This window comes from Symphalangus syndactylus, chromosome 6, assembly GCF_028878055.3.
Source record: "Symphalangus syndactylus isolate Jambi chromosome 6, NHGRI_mSymSyn1-v2.1_pri, whole genome shotgun sequence".
NCBI lineage: Eukaryota > Metazoa > Chordata > Mammalia > Primates > Hylobatidae > Symphalangus > Symphalangus syndactylus.
In genome coordinates, this window is record NC_072428.2 from 92,172,436 (window position 1) to 92,193,872 (window position 21,437).

The following is a 21,437-nucleotide window of genomic DNA, read 5'->3' on the forward strand; positions in this document are numbered from 1 at the left end:
CATATTCCCTGATTGGGTCTGAAGTCCAAGAAGAGCTGGAAGGGAAGATAACCTGAAATGCAGGATGTTTTCTCCTCCTTTCCCTGCTCTCTCAGCAGAGATATGACTGCTATACAACGCCTATAAAGCTACAAGGAAAAGACACCTTTGTTTTTAGGCTGTGTGTGCCTGACGTTCTAAAAAGCAATCATTTCCATCTGTAGTATGTACTGGGTTACAGAAAGAAAAGAAAAGCCAGGACAGAAGGCAAAAGGACTTACAAGCTCTCCTGAGTTGTCCTCTTAATTATCATATCTGAAGTGTACTGTCAGTGCCAAACCTCAAACATAACTCTTTCCTAAAACAGGCAATGCAGTCTAAAATCAGTAAAATTTTGTTGACATATAAATGTAGTTACATCAAGTAAGAGAGTGAGATCTATTCTACCACACCTAAAACCCATCATGTTTTAGCAGCCTAAAAGTATTTTGAAAAGAATGGCACTTTTGTCTTCCCTTCCTGGGACAGAAATTGTTATGTCTGGTGGGACAAGAGAGGTATTTATCATACCATTCGCAGCGCCCATACCTAGTTTAGTGACCTTAAGATAATCCTCAGTATCTGTCTCTGTTAGCGTTAAGTCAACTTTTGATAATTAGCTTTAAGAGTAAAAAAAATTTTCAAATTGGAATCAATTCAAGATTTTATGGTTTCTACTGAAGACAGAAAAGAACTTTTAAAGTTGACAAGATTAAAAGTCAATTTTAAGAAAATAATTACAAAAGTAAAAAGACTGTGGTTATCAATTTTAGTATTTATTGAAAGATGGAAGACAAGGAAAGTATCTCTCAAACTCCAAAAACAAATGTTGCACCTTTGCTAAATGTAAAATGAATTTTGAGATAGTTTTTACATGACAATGAACCTGTCCAAAAAATAATGCAAATTTACCCAAACGGTGCTAATTTATTATTTACAAAAATGCTCTTATCTGCCATAAGTATTTGGGAAAAAACTGTTTTACACTCAGGAACACTAATGAAATACCTTAACAACAACTTAAAAAATAAAATCTTCCCAACCCTCAATGACCACCACTCAAGAAAAGTTACAGAATGCATTAAAAATGAATACATGTGGAAACAAACATAATTATTTCCCACAAACATACACACACAGAAACAGGCACATGCACACACACATATACAGTGTTGTGCAAAATCAACTTAATGTTTATTTAAGGTCAACAGCCTTGGTGACAAGGAAGATAATGAATATGGCTTCAGTAAAGTTTGCAAGTAAATATCACAAATGTTAATTCTTTTGCTAGCTAACCAGCTAACCTGAGTATGGAATATGTATTATTTAGATAGCTAAAAGGTTATAAACAAAATGGAGGGGTAGGGAGGGGGAAGCACTATAGCAGATTCCACTGAGGTACCTTAGTTTTTATGTAAAGGTCTATATACCCATTTAATAATTTACATAACAATTCTTTATTCTATATAGTATGTGACCATATAGAAACTATGTCTTACGTACTTTATTGTTCTGGTCCAAGAAACCGGAAATAAAAGCAAAAAGCTTGTATTTAGATAAAGAACTGGAATGTACTAACTACAAAACCATTAATATAATGCAATATTAAAATAGAAAAGTTTTGCATGTAACAAAGGTAGTCAACAAGTTCTCAGGTTGTATCTGAAGAGGATTTGAAAATTATAACCCATAAGACAAGGAACGTAAGCATTATTGAAGGCAATAACAAGGCTGTACCTGCAAATCTTGAGCCCACTGATTTATACTTTACCTTCAGAGATGTATGCATTTTTTTTTTTTTTTTTTTTTTTTTTTTGAGACGGAGTCTCACTCTGTCGCCCAGGCTGGAGGGCAGTGGCACGATCTCGGCTCACTGCAACCTTCACCTCCCCAGTTCAAGCAATTCCTCTGCCTCAGCCTCCCGAGTAGCTGGGATTACAGGCGCACGCCACCACACCCAGCTAATTTTTTTTGTATTTTTAGTAGAGACGGGGTTTCACCATGTTGGCCAGACTGGTCTCAAACTCCTGACCTCGTGATCCACCCGCCTCGGCCTCCCTAAGTGCTGGGATTACAGGCATGAGCCACTGTACCCGGCCAATGTATGCATTTTTAACACAATTAAATTTTCATATTACAGATAAGTCTGACTATAGGTTATACAGGAAACTATACCTAAAAGCAACCACTATGGTTGTTTTTAGATATGCCTTCCTTTAAGTTAAAAAGTTTAAGGCTCATATTTTGGAGGGATACCCTAAAGACATTTTCTCACAGTATGACCTCAATGCATCCATGTAGATATGCTACTGGAAATAAAACACATCTCTTGTTAAATATATCATTCTTCAACTTTAAAGAGAAACAGAAAACCATTTTAACCACATCCCTTCTTATTTCTCAATACTGGTTTGTTAAGAACTTTTGTCACTCGAAAAGGTAGGTGCAAATCCATAAATTTAGCTTAAAACAGATTAAACAGGTGGGGAGCACGGTAAGACAATGACATATAAAACAAAACCCTTACTATCTTGATTTATACTTTCCCTATCCCATGAAACTTCCTCTGCTGCAAACACTGATTTCCTACAAACCATGAAGATTTCCTATATTTGCCTATCCTTTTATTAAACTAGAGGCCAAAACTGACATCACTGCTGCAATTAACTTTTACTTGTCCTGGTGAAATGCTTCTTCCTAAATGGCTTCGCCCTAACCAGAAATATAAGCAGTTTTGATGGTTACCATAAATTAAGCCAGAAATGGAAATACCAACAGTAACCCAAAAGGCAGCATAAAGAACCCCAATTGAAAGTCATCAACCAAAGTATGTGCCCAGAATAATACCAAAAACAAACAAAATAGATTTGCAATGAGCAGAGTTTCTTACAGCAACACATACATCAAAGACTTCTGACTTTTAATTACAATAGTGGAAGCAGTGTCAAATAGTGGGTCTATCATTAAAGAGATCTGTTTTACTCATCTTTAGTTAGGCACTATCAATCTGTCTCCTACCTCAATTTAATTTCTAGAACTTCTTTTGAAAAGGAAGTACTCCAAGTTGTTTGCCTTGCTAGGGTTGGGAGGAGATCCTGAGAGAGATGAGGTACCACAAAGTATTTTGTTAGTTATATCTCTATATGGCAGTTGAGTCATTGTCATTGCCCTTATTTTAGTCCTATATTTGCCATATTTTTCTCCCATTCTGCAAGAAAAATGTAAAAGAATTTTAAATGCTCACAATTAAGCTTTCTGTAACTAAAGATTTTATACTTAGCTATTACTTAGTAAACGTACTTACTAGTAAGAAAATTCTCTAAACTTATCATCCCATACACAACAAAAAAAATCTATGGTAGGCTATGTAATCTGGCCACGTAACTTTATTAGTTAGAAGCCTTTGTTATCATTAACATACCTTGTTTCCCCAACTTTCTAAAACTGTTTCTATTACCTAAACTGCTTTCTTAATAGTTTAATATAATACTTTTTTCAATGTATTCCGGGGAGAAGGGCTAAGGAATTTCACATATTCATCTTATTCAGCAATTTAAGAAAATTATGCAATATATGATATATATATACACATTCACACACACACAGACGCACACTTTCTTAACTGAGTCTTGGTTGCTAAAAATGCCTGCACAGGCTGGGCACTGTGGCTCACGCCTGCAATCCCAGCACTTTGGGAGGCTAAGGTGGGTGGATCATGAGGTCAAGAGATCAAGGCCATCTTGGCCAACATGATGAAACCCCATCTCTACTAAAAATACAAAAATTAGCTGGGTGTCGTGGTGCATGCCTGTAGTCCCAGCTACTCAGGAGGCTGAGGCAGGAGAATCACTTGAACCCGAGAGGCAAATGTTGCAGTGAGCCGAGATCGCGCCACTGAACTCCAGCCTGGTGACAGAATGAAACTCCGTATCAAAAAAAAAAAAAAAAAAAGCCTGCATAGTGTGGGGAACTTAAATATTTACTAGATTTGAATTACGTACATTTGCACTACAATACCACACTAAATGGATATACCAGCAGAGAATCATATCAAACAAATGACTTAAATGAATTGTCAGTGTGTCTTTACAGACTCAACAGAAAACATATTTATTAATATGAACCTTTATTAAGTGGCTCACATTTCAGTATAAATCACACTAAAAAGATATTTAAAAGCTATTTACACTACAGTGCTGACACATTTAAAATGAAAAAAAAGGATATAAATAAGCTCTATGGAAAAGCTTTAAATTGTTGAAAAAGAATTCTGGCTCATATTACAAAATATATATATATTTATATATATATATGTTAATGTCAGCTCTATTCTAAAACCTAAAATTCCAACGTAAATGATTTTTTTTTTAAAGACTTCTTTATGTTTAAACCTGCAATGTTTACAGTGCATCTGGCCCTAAGTGCTTAATACTTCACAGTTATGGACAGGCACTGAGGAATGTTACAAAGCTACATAAACTATGTTTTGTAACAGACATAGGAGCAAGTCCTTGGCTTGCTTTCAGAATTCATGAATCTTTATTACATTATTAAATTTTTTAAAAAAAGGATTTTAGATGGTATATGCAAATTTAGCACAAAATGTCATCGTCTTTTTTATCTTGATTTGAATGTGCTGAACTGTGTTGCCTTGTATCAACTAGACTTAGATTTCCAGGGCACAATTCTTCCTTTAAATCTTTGTTGCTATTTTCAAATTTAGAATCCATGTCAATCTTAAATTCTGGAAATTGAACATGATCCAATTTTGCTTTAACATTCTTGCCATCCATATTATTCAGTGCTCTAGTCTTTTCAGGAATATTAACATTCACAGGTTCTTCCTTGATTCTTACAGATGCAATAGGTTCATGTTTAATCTGCTGTAATTCATATTTAGAATGAAGTTTATCTGAAAAAACAGAATCCAAGGAGGCTTTGCTTACAGCACAAATCATGTTGTCAGTGTGAGGTCCAAGAACAGATGATGTGGAATCTGATGATGTGCCTGTTTCATGAGCAGCTGTATTCTGAGAAGTGTCCTCCTCTGAATGATATAATTTGAGCCGAATATGCCATGCTAAACTGCATACAGCTGAAACTGTCTTGAACTGATGAACAACATTCCTTGGAATAAAATAAATGTCATTATCATATAGCTGAATCCTGGCATAGCGAATGCCTTCCCTCCTCAGTTGATTCAGTTTTGCATCATCAACCCACTGGACACACTAAAAAATAATAAAACAAGAAATACAAATAAGTCTCTTCATAATAAAAACTAAACCAAAGACAGTAAGTGTATTAAAAATACCTGGGACAGTGGAGGTTCATGTAAATCTAACTGCATTCGTTGAACTACTTCTAAGAAATCTTCAGCATGAAAACAAATTACATCTTTGGTTATACGGGGTTGATCAGGCCTAAAAAAGAAAATGAGATAACAAGAATCTGCCATAAATGCTTCACTCTTTTGAGTCCTTATTAAACTCAAAGCAAAAATAATTTATGGTCAATACCATAGTACTGTCCCCTTAATAAAGTTAAACTGTTAATTGGAAAGCCATTTCACATATTTAAAGAAAGGGCCAACATCGTGACTTTCAACCTAGACACAGATTAAAACCTGACTTCATTTTTATATAAATATTTGTCACAAGAGTTTGGAAAATTGAAATGATCTGAATTGGTAAATTATACAAACCAAGAAAATTAAGTGTTCTGTTTGAAGAATAAGATCAATGCTTCATAAATTTAAGTGCTAAAGTTGAAAACACTACATAAAAATTAGAAGTAAATATGAGGAAAAGGGAGTATTTTTTTTCCATAGAAGATACATATAACTATACTGAAGTATAAAACTCTTAAAAAACTTTATAAATTAAGAGACTTCATTAGAAAGGTACTAATAAACTTGGTGTTTGCTGAGGTTACTCATGCCTTTAAATATAATTCTAAAAAATTCTCAAATTCTTCAATTAATTAGGAATATATAAATACATTTTTACAGAGATGCTAAAAAATGGATTTTGGAATAAAATTCCAAACAACATAAAGAAAATCATATGAAGGCAAATCATAACTAAATTTCTAAAAACCAGTGATAAAAGAGAAAATCTGAGAATCATGTAATACATTATATACAGAGAAAGAAGGATAAGAATGATCATAGACTTATCAAAGACAATGCAAGCCTGAAGAGAATGGACTACTTTTAAAGTATTAGAAGAAAAAGTCAATCTAGAATTCTGTGTCCACCAAAAATATCCTCCAAAAATGTGAAATAAAAACATGTTCAAATAAAAGCTGAGAGAATCTGTCACCGGGAAAACAGCATAACAAAGACTGCTAAAGGAATTTCTTCAGGCTGAAGGAAAATGATACTTAAATGAAAATGTAGATCTATGAAAAGGAATGTACAGCACACCTAATGATAAATATGAAAGAGGTTTTATTCTCATTTAAAGAGATCTCTCTAGAAATGATTCTTTAAGGCAAAATAACATACATCATGTGGTTTATAGCATATGTACAAGTAAAATACATGACAATTAGCACAAAGGCCAGAAATGTGAGGGGGGAGGGAATAAATGGAAGTATACTATTGAAAGGTTCTTACGCATTACACAAAGAAGTCTCATATTATTTGAAGGTAGATGGTGGTAAGTTGACAACAATGAAATAAAAAAAAAAAACCCACAGAGCTACAAGCTACTAACCAAATCATGGAGGTAAAATGGAATGCTTAAAAATGACAAGAAAAAGGGAAACAAAAGAATAAAGAATAAACAAGCAAATTGGAAAAAGCAAGATCATAAATTTAAAACCAAATTTACTAATATTTCTATTAAATATAAATAATCTAAATACTCCAATTAAAAGACAGAGATTGTCACTGGGTTAAAAAAAAGTAAGACCCAACTATATGATATCTATCTACATGTAACAATAATATATACAGATAAGTTAAAAGAAAAATGAATGGGAAAAGATATAGCATGTAAATACAAATCATAAGAAGGCTGAATTGGCTATATTAACAAAGTTTCAGGACAAGGAATATTACCAAGGATAAAAAGGGCACTTTATAATGAAAAAAGCGGTCAATTCATCAAGAATAACAATCCTAAATGTGTACTTGTCTAAGAACATAGCTTCAAACTATATGGAACGACCTTCAAAACACTACGCTAAGTGAAAGAAGCTAATCACAAAAGACCACGTTATGTGATTCCATTTATATTAGATGTTAAGGATACACATATACCTATAGACAGAAAGTAAATTAGTGCTTGCCTAGGGCTGGGAGGATGGAGAATGGAGGATTGGGGAGGTGATGGCTAAAAGGTGTAGTTCCTTTTTGAGGTGATGAAAATGTTCTATCATTTTGGTGGTGGTTGCACAACTCTGTGAATATACTAAAAACTATTCAACTGTACACTTTAAAGGGGTGAATTGTATGATATGTGATCATGGCTTGATAAAGCTGTCACAAAAGAAAAAATAGAGCAAAAACTAGAAAAACTGACAGGAAAAATAGGCAAATCCAATATTAAAGTTGCAAATTAACAAGTAGACAAAAATAAGTGAGAATATAAAAGAAGTGAACCACATTCACTATCAACAAAGTTGACTTAATTGTTCTTAATTTATAGAGCACTACATCCCAAACAACAGAAAAATACACTTTTTTTTTTTTGAGACAGAGTCTCACGTCAATCGCCCAGGCTGGAGTGCAGTGGTGCAATCTTAGCTCACTGCAACCTTCACCTCCTAGGTTTAAGCGATTCTTGTGCCTCAGCCTCCCGAGGAGATGGGATTACATGCGTGCACCACCACACCCAGCTAATTTTTGTATTTTTCGTACAGATGGGGTTTCACCATGTTGCCCAGGCTGGTCTGGAACTCCTGACCTCAGGTGATCCGCCCACCTTGGCCTCCCAAAATGCTGAGATTACAGTTGTTAGCCACCGCGCCTAGCCAAAATACACATTTTTTAAAGTGGACATATAAAAATTCATCAAGATGGTCCATAAAACAAACCCCAAGAAATTCAGAAGCACTAAAATCATACAGAATACGTTCCCTGACCACAAGAAATTAAATTAGAAATGAAAAACACCAAAACAAAAATCTGGAAAAAAAATCCTCAAATATTGGAAACTAAACAACACTTCTCGATAACCCGTGGGTTAAAAAATAAATCAAACAGGAATTAGAGATATCCTGAACTGAAATGAAAATGCAATAGCAAAATCTGTGAAATACAGCATGATCTCGGCTCACTGCAACCTCCACCTCCCAGGTTCAAGCAATTCTTGTGCCTCAGCCTCCCAAATAGCTGGCGTTATAGGCATGCATGCCCAGCTAATTTTTGTATTTTTAGGAGAGGCAAGGTTTCACCATGTTGGCCAGGCTGGTCTTGAACTCCTAACTTCAAGTGATCTACCTGCCTCGGCCTCCAAAAGTGCTGGGATTACTGGCATGAGCCACTGCACCTGGCCTGTTTCTACTTTTTTAAAAAAATTAAACTGCTCTAATAAGGCCAGGTGCAGTGTTTCGCACCTGTAATCCTAGCACTTTGAGATCCCAGCCTGGGCAACAGAGCAAGACCTTGTCTCTACAAAAAATTTAAAATAGGCCAACTCTGGACACACTGCCTATGAGTTAGTCCTGCTCTGCAAGGAACAGTAATAAAAATAAACAGAATGTAAAAATAAATAAATATTCACTGGATGTGGTGGTGTGTGGCTGTAGTCCTAGCTACTCAGGAGGCTGAGGCAGGAGGCTTGCTTGAGCCTGGGTGGTCAAGGCTGCTGTGAGCCATGACAGCACCACTGAACTATAGCCTGGGCAACAGAGTGAGGCCCTATCAAAGAAAAAAAAAATTTTTTTAAATGGCTCTAATAAGCAAAATAGCATATTCCAACTCACATTTCACACCCAAACAATACTCGATTTTGGAAAACAAAAATCTAAGCAAGCAAAATTATTTATTTTTTTTTTTTTTGGTGGCGGGACGGAGTTTTGCTCTTGTCGCCCCAGGCTGAAGTGCAGTGGCACGATCTCGGCTCACTGCAACCTCTGCCTCCTGGGTTCAAGCAATTTCTCCTGCCTCAGCCTCCTGAGTAGCTAGGATTACAGGCACGTGCCACCATGCCCGGCTAATTTTTGTGTATGTGTGTATTTTTAGTAGAGATGGGGTTTTACCATGTTGGTCAGGCTGGTGTTGAATTCCTGACCTCCTGATCTGCCCACCTCAGCCTCCGAAAGTGCTGGGATTACAGTTGTGAGCCACCGCACCTGGCCCCAGCTAATTTTTGTATTTTCAACAGAGACGAGGTTTCACCATGTTGTCCAGGCTGGTCTCGAACTCCTGACCTCAGGTGATCCCACCCACTTCGGCCTCCCAAAGTGCTGGAATTACAGGCGTGAGTCATCACACCTGGCCGCAAAATTACAATAACTTTGCTTTATATGTTTTATCAATGTAATAAATGAAAGTTATTTAATGGATGAGATGACACCTCAAGTATATTAAAAAGAATAATCTATTTTTTAATCTGTCAAAATATTCAAAGTGAAACTGGTAAGCAAAGCTGGAAAAAAGAAGAATACAGAAAGGCAAATACATAATAAAGAGAAACCAAACCTCAGAAAGGGTACAGCAAAGCAGGAGGAAGAAAAAACAAAAGAGTATGGAATCAGATTGAAATCAGTCTCAGCTCTACCATTTATTAACTATATGACTGTAAGAAAATTATTTGACAGCCCTGAGCCTCAGTTTCCTTATGTGATAAATATGCAGCAAAAAGCAGTTGAGAAAAATTAAACGACATTTGTAAACAGGCATACAGTATATCCACCAGGTAAGCCTTAGCTTTTCTTTTACCTTAATTTTTTTCACATCTAGTCACTTAGAACATGAAATTAATTATTTCAGTTAATCCAAATGATGAAACCTAGATTCTAGCAATTTATTAGTTTTTGTTTTTGTTTGAGATGGAGTCTTGCTCTGTCACCCAGGCTGGAGTGCAGTGGCGTGATCTTGGCTCACTGCACCCTCGGCCTCCCGGGTTCGAGCAATTCTCCTGCCTCAGCCTCCCAAGTGGCTGGGACTACAGGCACGCGCCACCACGCCTGGCTAACTTTTGTATTTTTAGTAGAGATGGGGTTTCACCATATTGGCCAGGCTGGTCTTGATCTCCTGACCTTGTGATCCACCCACCTCGACCTCCCAAAGTGCTGGGATTGCAGGTGTGAGCCACCCCGCCCAGCCAGATTCTAGCAATTTAAGATCTTTAGTACAATTATACAATGAAGATATCCAAATACAGGTAAAAAATGAAACTTTTTTCCCACAGTAAGGAGGAATTACTAAGATTTTCCAAGAAAAATTGTAGAAGCCAAGAAATTCTTTCATTAAAATAGCAGTAGTTATATATACCACTCTCCACAGTGCACAGCCTTCAGCACTCCAACAGCAGCTGTAGTCTGTCGTTCAAATCCTTGTCCTATATGATCTGCATGAGCTCTTGTCCTGTCTTCAAAGAGCATCTCACGGGGCTCACTTGTTCGAGGTAGGTACTGAAGATTTTTTATTTCATTGGTAGTTCTATTTTTTTAAAAAAAAGAAAATTACATTTATATAGTGATAATTGCCATCAAACATTCAATAATCACATAATTCAGACAAAAATATATGAAATCTGCTCTCAAATCAAATTCTATCTTTAAAATGAACACAAACAAAAACACAAATACGATACCCTCATTTTTCTAATATACCTTCACAAAAGGAACAGTTGTAAGGAAATACATGGATAAAAAATTAAATTACAAATGGTGTTGTTTACCCAAGTTTCCCTATACACAGAATCTTTACCTGGGGTTTGGGTACCATGCCCCCACTCAGATCTCTTGGGTAACACAAGATAGATAGATATATACCTGAAACAAATGGGATTAATTCAATATTGATAGGACACATACTATGTGCTAGGTACTATCTAGGAACTGGGGCCAGTGAATGAGACAATAGCAAATAAGACAGAAGAGGACCCCACTCTTGTGGGAGTTTATAAGTCTGTCTAGTGAGGGAAGGATCAAAAAATAGATTTAGCAATAAAACACCTAGCAATAAGTGCTTCCACAAAACATGCTTGGTTTATTGGAGGTAGAAAGGAAAACCTTAGCTCTGTCTTGGAAGACAGCCATTTCCCACTGGCCCTCTCCTCCACCACTTTCCTTCTAGAATGCATATACACGCAGAAGTTGCTGCCTACTTAGCCTCACTCATTGCAGAAACCTCTCCAGTTTTGCTGCAGGCAAGGAAAAGGGTAAGAAGAATTATTTCTTTGGCAGAGAGTCATCATTTTATTTATCTTCCTCTACGGTTTTTGTTTCTTCCAGATGCAACTCTGTATTACCCCCATAATTGTCTCCTCTCATCCTTGTCTATCTTCCAAGGGATCACTCTTCCTTACTGGTTCTCTACTTTCCCACCCTTAATCTCTATTATTTAACTACTCTGTGTGCACCCCTGCATTACAGTCTTATTACACATATACATAATAATGGTTTTTTTTTTTGGTTCTTTGTGATTAATGTTCTACATGTGTCAGAATGCCAGATGGTATTGCTTCCTCTGGAAACCTAACAGGTTCTCAAACCCACAAATTTAGCTGCATAAATACCACATTCTAATGAATTAAGACTATACTGCACTTGACACAATGCCTGACACTGTTTTTGTTAGACTATTATTATCGTATATACCATGGGTTATATACCCTGAAGTGAATGGAAGTTCCTCAAGGTAGTGGTGAACCCCCTTAAAGTACATCTAAAAGTTTGTATTTATCTGCATTGTTCTGAGAAGAGAATTTCAGATTCTCAAAATGACCCATACATTCTAAAAAAAGAAAAAAAAATTAAGAATCACTGAGGAGGCCGGACACAGTGGCTCACGCTTGTAATCCTAGCACTTTGGGAGGCCGAGGCAGGTGGATCACCTGAGGTCAGGAGTTTGAGACCAGCCTGGCCAAAACGGCGAAATCCCGTCTCTATTAAAAATACAAAAATGAGCTGGGAATGGTGGTGCATGCCTTTAATCCCAGCTACTGAGGAGGCTGAGGCAGGAGAATCACTTGAACCCAGGAGGCAGAGGTTGCAGTGAGCCGAGATTGTGCCACTGCACTCCAGCCTGGGTGACAGAGCTAGACTCTATCTCAAAAAAAAAAAAAGAATCACTGAAGAACACATCAATTTTATCATTTATTACTAACTTACAAATTGACCTGTAAAATTTTATTCATCCAATATTAAGCACCAGACACTGTGTTTAGGTGCTAGAGACACCTTAGTAACAAACCAAACAAAGTCCCTGCCATCATGCAACCCAGAGTTTACTCAATGACTTTTTCCCCATTTTCTTTTTAACTTAATAATCACTGTAACCGGTAAAACCATCTTTAGGTATCTAAAAAGTTATAATCAGGATGGGCACGGTGGCTCACGCCTATGCACTTTGGGTGGCCAAGGCAGGAGGATCACAAGATCAAGAGATCAAGACCATCCTGGCCAACATGGTGAAACCCCATCTCTACTGCAAATACAAAAATTAGCCGGGTGTGGTGGTGTGCCCCTGTAGTCCCAGCTACTCGGGAGGCTGAGGCAGGAGAATCGTTTGAACCTGGGAGGTGGAAGTTGCAGTGAGCCAAGATTGCACCACTGCACTCCAGCCTGGCGACAGAGCAAGACTCAGTCTCAAAAACAAACAAAACAAAACAAAACAAAACAAAACAAAAGGCTATCATCTCTCCTAGCATCATCTCCACCCATTCCAATCGACGTTAACCTAATGTACATTTTCTCCACGCTTTTCTCTGTGCTCACATAAATACACAATCACACACAGGAGGGTTTTGTTATTTCTTTGGATAAGAACAAAATCATATTAGATACATTACTCTACATTTGGCTGTTTTCAAGTGTCATGAATATCCATCCAGATCAAGACATTTTTTAAAACTTTATTTTAGCTATTTCACCATTTTTTTTTTTTTAAGAGATAGGGTCTGGTTCTGTCTCCCAGGCTGCAGTGCAGTGATTTACTCATAGCTTACTGCAGCCTCAAACTCCTGGGCTCAAGCACTCCTTGCTTGACTCAGCCTTCCGAGTAGCTAGGGCTACAGGCATGTAACACCACATTGGCTAAATTTTTTAATTTGTTTTGTAGAGGCGGCATCTCACTATGTTGCTCAGGCTGGTCCCAAACTCTTGAGATTCAAGTTATCCTCCCACCTCGGCCACCCAAAGTGCTAGGATTACATGAAAGAGCCACTGCATCTGGCGTATTTCACTATACTCTTTTTTTTTTTTTTTTGAAACAGAGTCTCGCTCTATCGGCCAGGCTGGAGTGCAGTGAAGCGATCTGGGCTCACTGCAACCTCTATCTCCCAGGCTCAAGCAATTCTCCTGCCTCAGCCTCCTGAACAGCTGGGATTACAGGCATGTCCCACCACGCTGAGCTAATTGTTCTATTTTTAGCAGAGACGGGGTTTCCTCATGTTGGCCAGGCTGATCTTCAAACTCCTGACTTCAGGTAGTCTGCCCGCCTCAGCCTCCCAAAGTGCTGGGATTACAGGCGTGAGCCACTGCACCCGGCCTAACTATACTCTTGAATAAGAATGTATGAAATCTATTCAACCATTCCCCTATTGACAGGCATTCAGACCATTTGAAAATGTTTTTCTTACCACAAATTTATTTACCTTTCGTGTTTTTATTTCTTGGGATTCCCAAAAGTAGGAGTGCTAGATCAAAGAGTTTTATGTTAAATTTTATGATCTATTGCCTGATTACTTTCACAAAATTACAGCAGCTCATCCTCCAGTCAACAATAGATAAAAAATTGTTTCTTCACATACCTACCAGCCTATAATATTAATGCTATATTCATAATTTCTGCCAATATAATGAATAAAAATATCTCATAGTTCTTTTAAAATAAACTTAACTGCCTGAGGTTATTTTTCTACTGGGTTGTTTACACTTGAGAATGCTCTTTGTACATTAACTTTGGTCTGTCATGAGTTCCAAATATTTTAGTCCAGTCTATCATAATTTTGAACTTCATTGTTGATGTCGCTTCCCCTCCAAATACTATTGCCACTGCATTGTTTGGTCTTGCTTAGGAAGGTCTCCTCCAGGCTTAAACAACTTTATTCTAATATTTTAACTGTTTTATCTGTGATGCTTAATTCTCTAATTTACTTCTTGTATAAGGTAAGGCCTCTGCCTCTGTTTTTATGAGAGCCAAATATGCCAGCATTATTCATTAAATACATCTTCCTCTTCCCTCTTATCTCATATATTAAGTTCCCAATATACTTAGATCTATTTCTGGACTCCTATTCCAATGATCTATTTGAACTTCATAGTAATTTTTAATATCCTGTATCATAAGCTCCCTCTAATCTTCTCTTTCACTGAAAAGTTTACTTCCTTATGAATTTTAAAATAATTTTATCTAGGACTGGAAGTGTTAGTCCAATTGAAATTCAGAAAATTTTAAAGAACTATCATTTTTATCCTATCCAGAACACAGCAGGGCTTTCCATTTGTTCTGATTTTATTTTATATCCTCCACAAAACATTTTAGTCTTCTTAGTACAGGTTCTGAATATTATTCTAAAATAGTTTATATCTTATGACATTTTTTCCATTCATCATTACAATTGCTTGTCATTTGCCTACATTTCTCATGCCTTATTTACATTTTAGGTTTTACAACAAATTATATTAGCACGTATCGCTATTTTTAAATTTATATTCCAATTATGCTCTAAACTTTGCCTTCCTCCAATTTTTTTTTTTTTTTTTTTTTTTGAGACGGAGTCTCGCTCTGTCGCCCAGGCTGGAGTGCAGTGGCGCAATCTCGGTTCACTCCGACTCCCGGGTTCGCACCATTCTCCTGTCTCAGCCTCTCCCAGTAGCTGGGACTAAAGGCACCCGCCACCACGCCCGGCTAATTTTTTTGTATTTTTAGTAGAGACGGGGTTTCACCGTGGTCTCGATCTCCTGACCTCGTGATCCACCCGCCTCGGCCTCCCAAAGTGCTGGGATTACAAGCGTGAGCCACCACGCCCGGCCTCCTCCAATTTTCAACTACCATCCACACCCCAACATACAAACACTCATCTCCTCCAATAAAAATGTGTATACAACATACCTTTTCCTTTTGAAAGGTGACTTTGGCATATCAGCCACAGGGATCATTTGTTCTCCTGGACGAACCCACATGATGGGACCATCATCACTATCTTTTCGATTCTGTAATTTTAGACTAGATAGCGTCCCCCATGGCAGTGTACACTGGAGACAAATAATTATGTAGATTGTAATTATTTTCAAAATGTATCTTCAAGTGTATGTTAATAATAATATTGTTCCCCTGACAAACACACTTTCACACACAGCTTTATACTTAAGCACTTGAAATACATAATATTGAATATATCCCTATATATTGATATACTTTGCTTCAAAAAATTGTTTCAAACACACCAAGAAAATAATTATGCTTGGATGGTTCTGTCCCCCCTACCCTGCTAGAGATATGATCACTATATTCATCATTTGTTATTCTTCCTTCTACCATATAAATCATATGATGTTAACAGACTAAATAAGCAAGTGCTCATAAGAATCTATAAAAATGAACAATTAAATTTGAGTTTAAAAACTGGATACCTCTTTGATTAATGATAATTAAAAACAAAACAAAAAAACAAAATCAAAACATATTTCTGTTTAGTAGTTTCTTGAAGAGGTTGTTGGCTTAAACCAGAGATTAAAGTATTTTAAAATGAAAGAACAAGGCTGGGCGCACTGGCTCACGCCTGTAATCCCAGCACTTTGGGAGGCCGAGGCGGGCGGATCACGAGGTCAAGATATTGAGATCATCCTGGCCAACATGGTGAAACCCCGTCTCTACAAAATACAAAAATTAGCTGGGCGTGGTGGTGCCCACCTGTAGTCCCAGCTACTCAGGAGGCTGAGGCAGGAGAATCGCTTGAACCTGGGAGGCGGAGGTTGCAGTAAGGCGAGATCATGCCACTGCACTCCAGCCTGGTGATAGAACAAGACTCCAAAGCATGAAAGGAGAGGGAGGGGGGAGGGAGAGGGGGGAGGGAGGGGGGAGGGGGGAGAGGAGGGGAGAGGAGAGGGAGAAGGGGGAGGGGGGAGAGGAGAAGAGGGGAGGGGAGGGGAGGGGAGGGGAGAGGAGAGGACAGGAGAGGGGAGGACAGGAGGGGAGGCGAGGCGAGGCCAGCTCAGGCCAGGCCAGGCCAGGCCAGGCGAGACGAGACGAGACAGACGAGATGAGAGACAGAGGGGAAGGGGAAGGGGAAGAGAAAAGAGAAGACGGTGGCCAGGCACGGTGGCTCACGCCTGTAATCCCAACACTTTGGGAGGCTGAGGCAGGCAGATCACCTGAGCTCAGGAGTTTGACACCAGACTGGGCAACATGGTGAAACCTCGTCTCTATTAAAAATACAAAAAATCAGCCTAGCATGGTAGTGTGTGTCTGTAATCCCAGCTACACGAAAGGCTGAGGCATGAGAATCACTTGAACCTGGGAGGCAGAGGTTGCAGTGAGCCGAGATCGCACCACTGCCCTCTAGCCTGGATGACACAGCGAGACTCCATCTGAAACCAAAAAAAAAAAAAGAGAGAGGGAAGAAGGAAACTGAGGGCCACTGTCCATGGAATGTTGAGAACAAAATTAAAAAAAAAAAAAAAAATTTTCACCACACACCCCCTTTTCAAAAAGGCTTGTCAAATTTCTTTAGAAACAACGCATTTAGATTGGGTGCGGATAGCTCACGTCTGTAATCACAGCACTTTGGGAGGCTTAGGCAGGAGGACTGCTTGAGCCCAGGACTTCAAAACTAGCCTGGGCAACATAGCAGGACCCCGTCGAAAGAAAGGAAGGGAAAGAGAAAGGGAAAGGGAAAGGGAAAGGGAAAAAGGGAAAGGGAAAGGGAAAGGGAAAGGGAAGGGGAAGGGGAAGGGGAAGGGGAAGGGGAAGAGGAAGAGGAAGGAAAAGAAAGGAAAGGAGAAATAATGCATTTAGTTCATGTGCTTTGAGAATTAAATTTGAAGCAACCATTTAAATAATATTTGGTAATTTTTAAATATAATTCAATAATAAATGCAACCTAATTCCATGATGTAACTACTAGAGAGAAGTAGAAAAGGAACAAAAAGTTTAAAAGGAAAAGAGAAAAAGGAATGGAACAAGGTTAAAGAGAAAGGGAAGAAAAAGATGTATGTACATATAGGGTAAAAACACCAAGCAAATAGAAGTAATAAAAGAAGAGATGTCCTATAGATTATGTGGTATTAGAAATCTTGTCACATTCCACAGCTTACCTGGACCCTGAATTTCAGTGTAGATTTGCACTGACCTTTGAGTTACTGATTAAATAATTAACCTAACTACACAGCTCAGAGATTCCTCTCTCAGTGGGATAGCCCCAGCACCTCACAATAAGAAATACTTTCTGAAAATGAAGAGGCTTTAAAAAAAAAAAAAAAAGGAATCTGGCTACAAATTATTTAAAGGGGCCTGTGGGGGTGGGCACAGTGGCTCACACCTGTAATCCCAGCACTTTGGGAGGCCAAGACAGGAGGATCACTTGAGTCTAAGAGTTCAAGACCAGCCTGAGCGACATGGTGAAACCCCATTTCCACAAAAAATACAAAAGTTAGGGCTGGGCGCGGTGGCTCATGCCTGTAATCCCAGCACTTTGGGAGGCTGAGGCGGGCGGATCACGAGGTCAGGAGATCAAGACCATCCTGGCTAACACAGTGAAACCCCGTCTCTACTAAAAATACAAAAAAAATTAGCCGGGCGAGGTGGCGGGCACCTGTAGTCCCAGCTACTCGGGAGACTGAGGCAGGAGAATGGTGTGAACCCCAGAGGGCAGAGCCTGCAGTGAGCCAAGATCGCGCTACCGCACTCCAGCCTGGGTGACAGCAAGACTGTCTCAAAAACAAACAAACAAACAAACAAACAAAAAACAAAAGGTAGCTAGGCATGGTGGCATGTGCCTGTAGTCCGAGGTACTTGGGAGGCTGAGGTAGGAGGATCATCCAAACCCACAGAGGTCAGGGCTCCACATTACACCACTACACTCCAGCCTGGGCACAGAGTGAGACTGTCTCAAAAAAATAAATTAAATAAAGGGGCCTTTGGCTACATTGTCTAAACATGTTATTTTATGGATTATGAAACTGAAGCCCAGAAAGTTTAAAGGGCTTGCCCAACCCAGATTAAGTACAGCCATGGCTAAAATATGGATGTGTAATTTTCCAGACGAGTTTTCCACAATGCTAAACTGTCATTCCTTTGTCTTAAACATCTGTAGTAGAATCCTTCCTGTACTTCTTAAATTCTTTAGTGCTTAGTTTACAAAGAGCTGATAAACACATGGAACCTAATTTCCTAAAGTGTAAGAGGTGTTATTTCACGGCCCACCACTTAGCTTTGCCATTACAATTAGAACCTGAGATGTCGCATGCACACACTACACAAGAATTACAGTTTCCCATCTCTTGCTCTCCTTCCCTCCAGTTCAAATAAAACCAAAACGTTTCTATTTCTGAAACAGCCATTCATTTATATTGCATGTAGCATGAAAGAAACAATCACAATTTAGATTACTCATATTGGTTTTTTTTGCCTTTAAAAAAAAAAAAAAAAAAAAAAAAAAAACTCTAATCCCATGACAGATTATCTCTTACTTTTAAAAATGGCGACTCTTCCAACATGTCCAGGAACTCAGGGAAATAATCTCCTACTTCTTCATCAACCGCTCCCACCAAGCTTATTTGTCGCATTGGGCCAGCTCTGTAAGTACCATGAGAATATGTTCTTTTTACCTGAAGAATATGGATTTAATTAAAAGTTAAATGCGTTCTTTTTACCTCAAGAATATGGATTTAATTAAAAGTTACACATAAGATAATGCTTGCTATCATTTTGTAACAATAAATTATTATCAGAATATTATATCATAATGAGGCAAGCAAAACAAAACTTTACTAACAGTAACAGATAAGGCATTTTAAAAAGAAAACTTGCACTAAATCAAGCTATTTTACTTTCTCTAACTATTCCTACACACTGCTTATGAAAACAGAGTTAAGACAAATAAGCATTAATTCTAGACAACTAACGTCTCCTTAGAACAGAGGAACTCATTATCTGCATATTCAAAAGTTGGTGTACCTGCATTTTTCTAAAGTGAAATGAAGTTCATATCTTTTCATCAAAATTTTCAAAATTAGACCCTCTGAAAACATTTAACCATCACCAGTGGCTTATATGTCTAAAAGGCCACCAGGGATGCTCTCCTGTTTTGATCTTACCATATTAACTAGAAACCAGTTTATATATCTATTATTAACTCTCATGAGAAACTACTAGAAATTAAGAATCACGGCCGGGCTCAGTGGCTCACACCTGTAATCCCAGCACTTTGGGAGGCCAAGGCGGGCGGATCATGAGGTCAGGGGATCGAGACCATCCTGGCTAACATGGTGAAACCCCGTCTCTACTAAAAATACAAAAAAATTAGCTGAGTGTGGTGGCGGGAGTGTGCCTGTAGTCCCAGCTAGGCTGAGGCAGGAGAATGGCGTGAACCTGGGAGGCGGAGCTTGTAGTGAGCCGAGATCGTGCCACTGCACTCCAGCCTGGGCTGACAGAGCGAGACTATGTCTCAAAAAAAAAAAATTAGGAATCAGGAATCCTAAAATCCAAATCTGCCTTTGCTATCTACCAGCTACGTGACCTTCAGAAATCATTTGCGTTCCTTGAGCTGCGGTTTCCTTAACTGGAATGTTTTACAGCAGATTGCTGAAGAAAACTTGATAATGATATAAACTCACCTGCCATAATGCCAGCAAATGGGTGGCATTCAAAGAGCTAAAACAAAGCCATGTGCACCTCAAGATTCACTGGTAACTACATTTTTTGCCAGCATATTTAAATCCTGACAAAGAAACCTATGTGTTTTCATATACTAACACTAGTAAACAAGTTGAGTCTGTCTTCAAGCAAAACAACTCCTTTTGATAACCAAATTATAAGCAAAATTGTAATTGTCTCTTTCTCTGGATTAGCCTTTGTGGACACCAAATTTAGGAGACCAATTTGTCCCAGTTTGCCCAGGACTATCAGTCTTAAAACTGAAAGTCTTGTATTTCAGGCAAACATGGATGGTCAACTTTTATCACATCACAGACACAGATTATAAAAGATAGTCACATCAAAAGTTGAATCCTTACAATCATAGCTGGTAAGAGTATCACGATGTAACAAAGTAAACCCCAACCCACATGTTTTCGTAACAAAATCATTTAAGACAGAGAATCTCATTTGTTATTATAATCAGCAAAGCAGTTTAATAACGACATTAATTCTTTAATAAATTCACCAGATTTCTAAGCTTAAGTTTTCCTAAACTGTTACAAATTGACTTCTCAGAATCACAAACCATTCCTACAAGTTAGAAAATTAAGGGCCTGTAAGCCCAGCACTTTGAGAAGTGGGAGGATATCTTCAGCCTGGCAGGTCCAGGCTGCAGTGAGCTGTTATTATGCCACTGCACTCCAGCCTGGGCAACAGAGCGAGATCCTGTCTCAAAAACAAAAACAAAAACAAAAAAAAGAACAGCAGGGGCTTATGCCCCATTGTATACTCATTGTCTCATCTTTTTCCTGTCTCCTAAAAATTCCTATCATCTCCAATATCAAGAGAGCTAAAAGTTAAAGCCTAACTCTACAACAGTCTTCAGGCTCTAGATGCATTAATAGCAGCACAGTAAGAAATTCAGTCTATGCACCTGTGTAATGCAGTCTATCAAAGAAGCTAAGGGTATCAATCTGAACTCTAGCACATTTACCAGAATATAACACATCAAGTCTGTTACGTGATTCTGAGATTCTGAGTTTTGTATCTCCAAATGACCATAAGGAGTTTTGAGAGACGACAGCCATTTAGAAAGTGAAATCAAACAACTGATATTGTAAAACACAAATTTTCCAAGTGCTTTGAAATATATCTAAAAAGTCAAATTAGAGTTAGGGGCAGTGGCACGAAACCGTAATCCCAGCTACCCAGAAAGCAGAGGCAAGAGGATCACTTGAGCCCGGGAGTTCAAGATCTGCCTGAGCAACGCAGCGAGACCAAAAAAAAAAAAAAAAAAAGGTCAAATTATATATATTTCCACTTCATACAAGTAAGTATATTTTCTGTGCATAAATTTCCTTATCTTGTTTAAATTAGATACCTAAAACATCTAGTTCTAACAAAGCCATAATCAAGTCCTTACCACTGAGTTGTTTCA

The 21,437-nt window shown here is 38.2% G+C and overlaps 1 protein-coding gene across 1 annotated transcript in view; it reads right to left on the reverse strand.

The window, feature by feature from the left end:
- Positions 1 to 773: 773 nt before the first annotated feature.
- RSBN1L (round spermatid basic protein 1 like) overlaps positions 774 to 21,437 on the reverse strand; it is a 97,809-nt gene continuing 77,145 nt past the window's right edge. The window contains exons 4-8 of the mRNA XM_055283461.2: positions 18,832 to 18,969; positions 15,254 to 15,396; positions 10,466 to 10,633; positions 5,333 to 5,441; positions 774 to 5,249 (exon numbers count right to left, since the gene is read on the reverse strand). Of these exons, the coding sequence (XP_055139436.1) occupies positions 4,611 to 5,249; positions 5,333 to 5,441; positions 10,466 to 10,633; positions 15,254 to 15,396; positions 18,832 to 18,969 (1,197 nt within the window). The 3' untranslated portion in view covers positions 774 to 4,610. The remainder of the gene's footprint in view (positions 5,250 to 5,332; positions 5,442 to 10,465; positions 10,634 to 15,253; positions 15,397 to 18,831; positions 18,970 to 21,437) is intronic.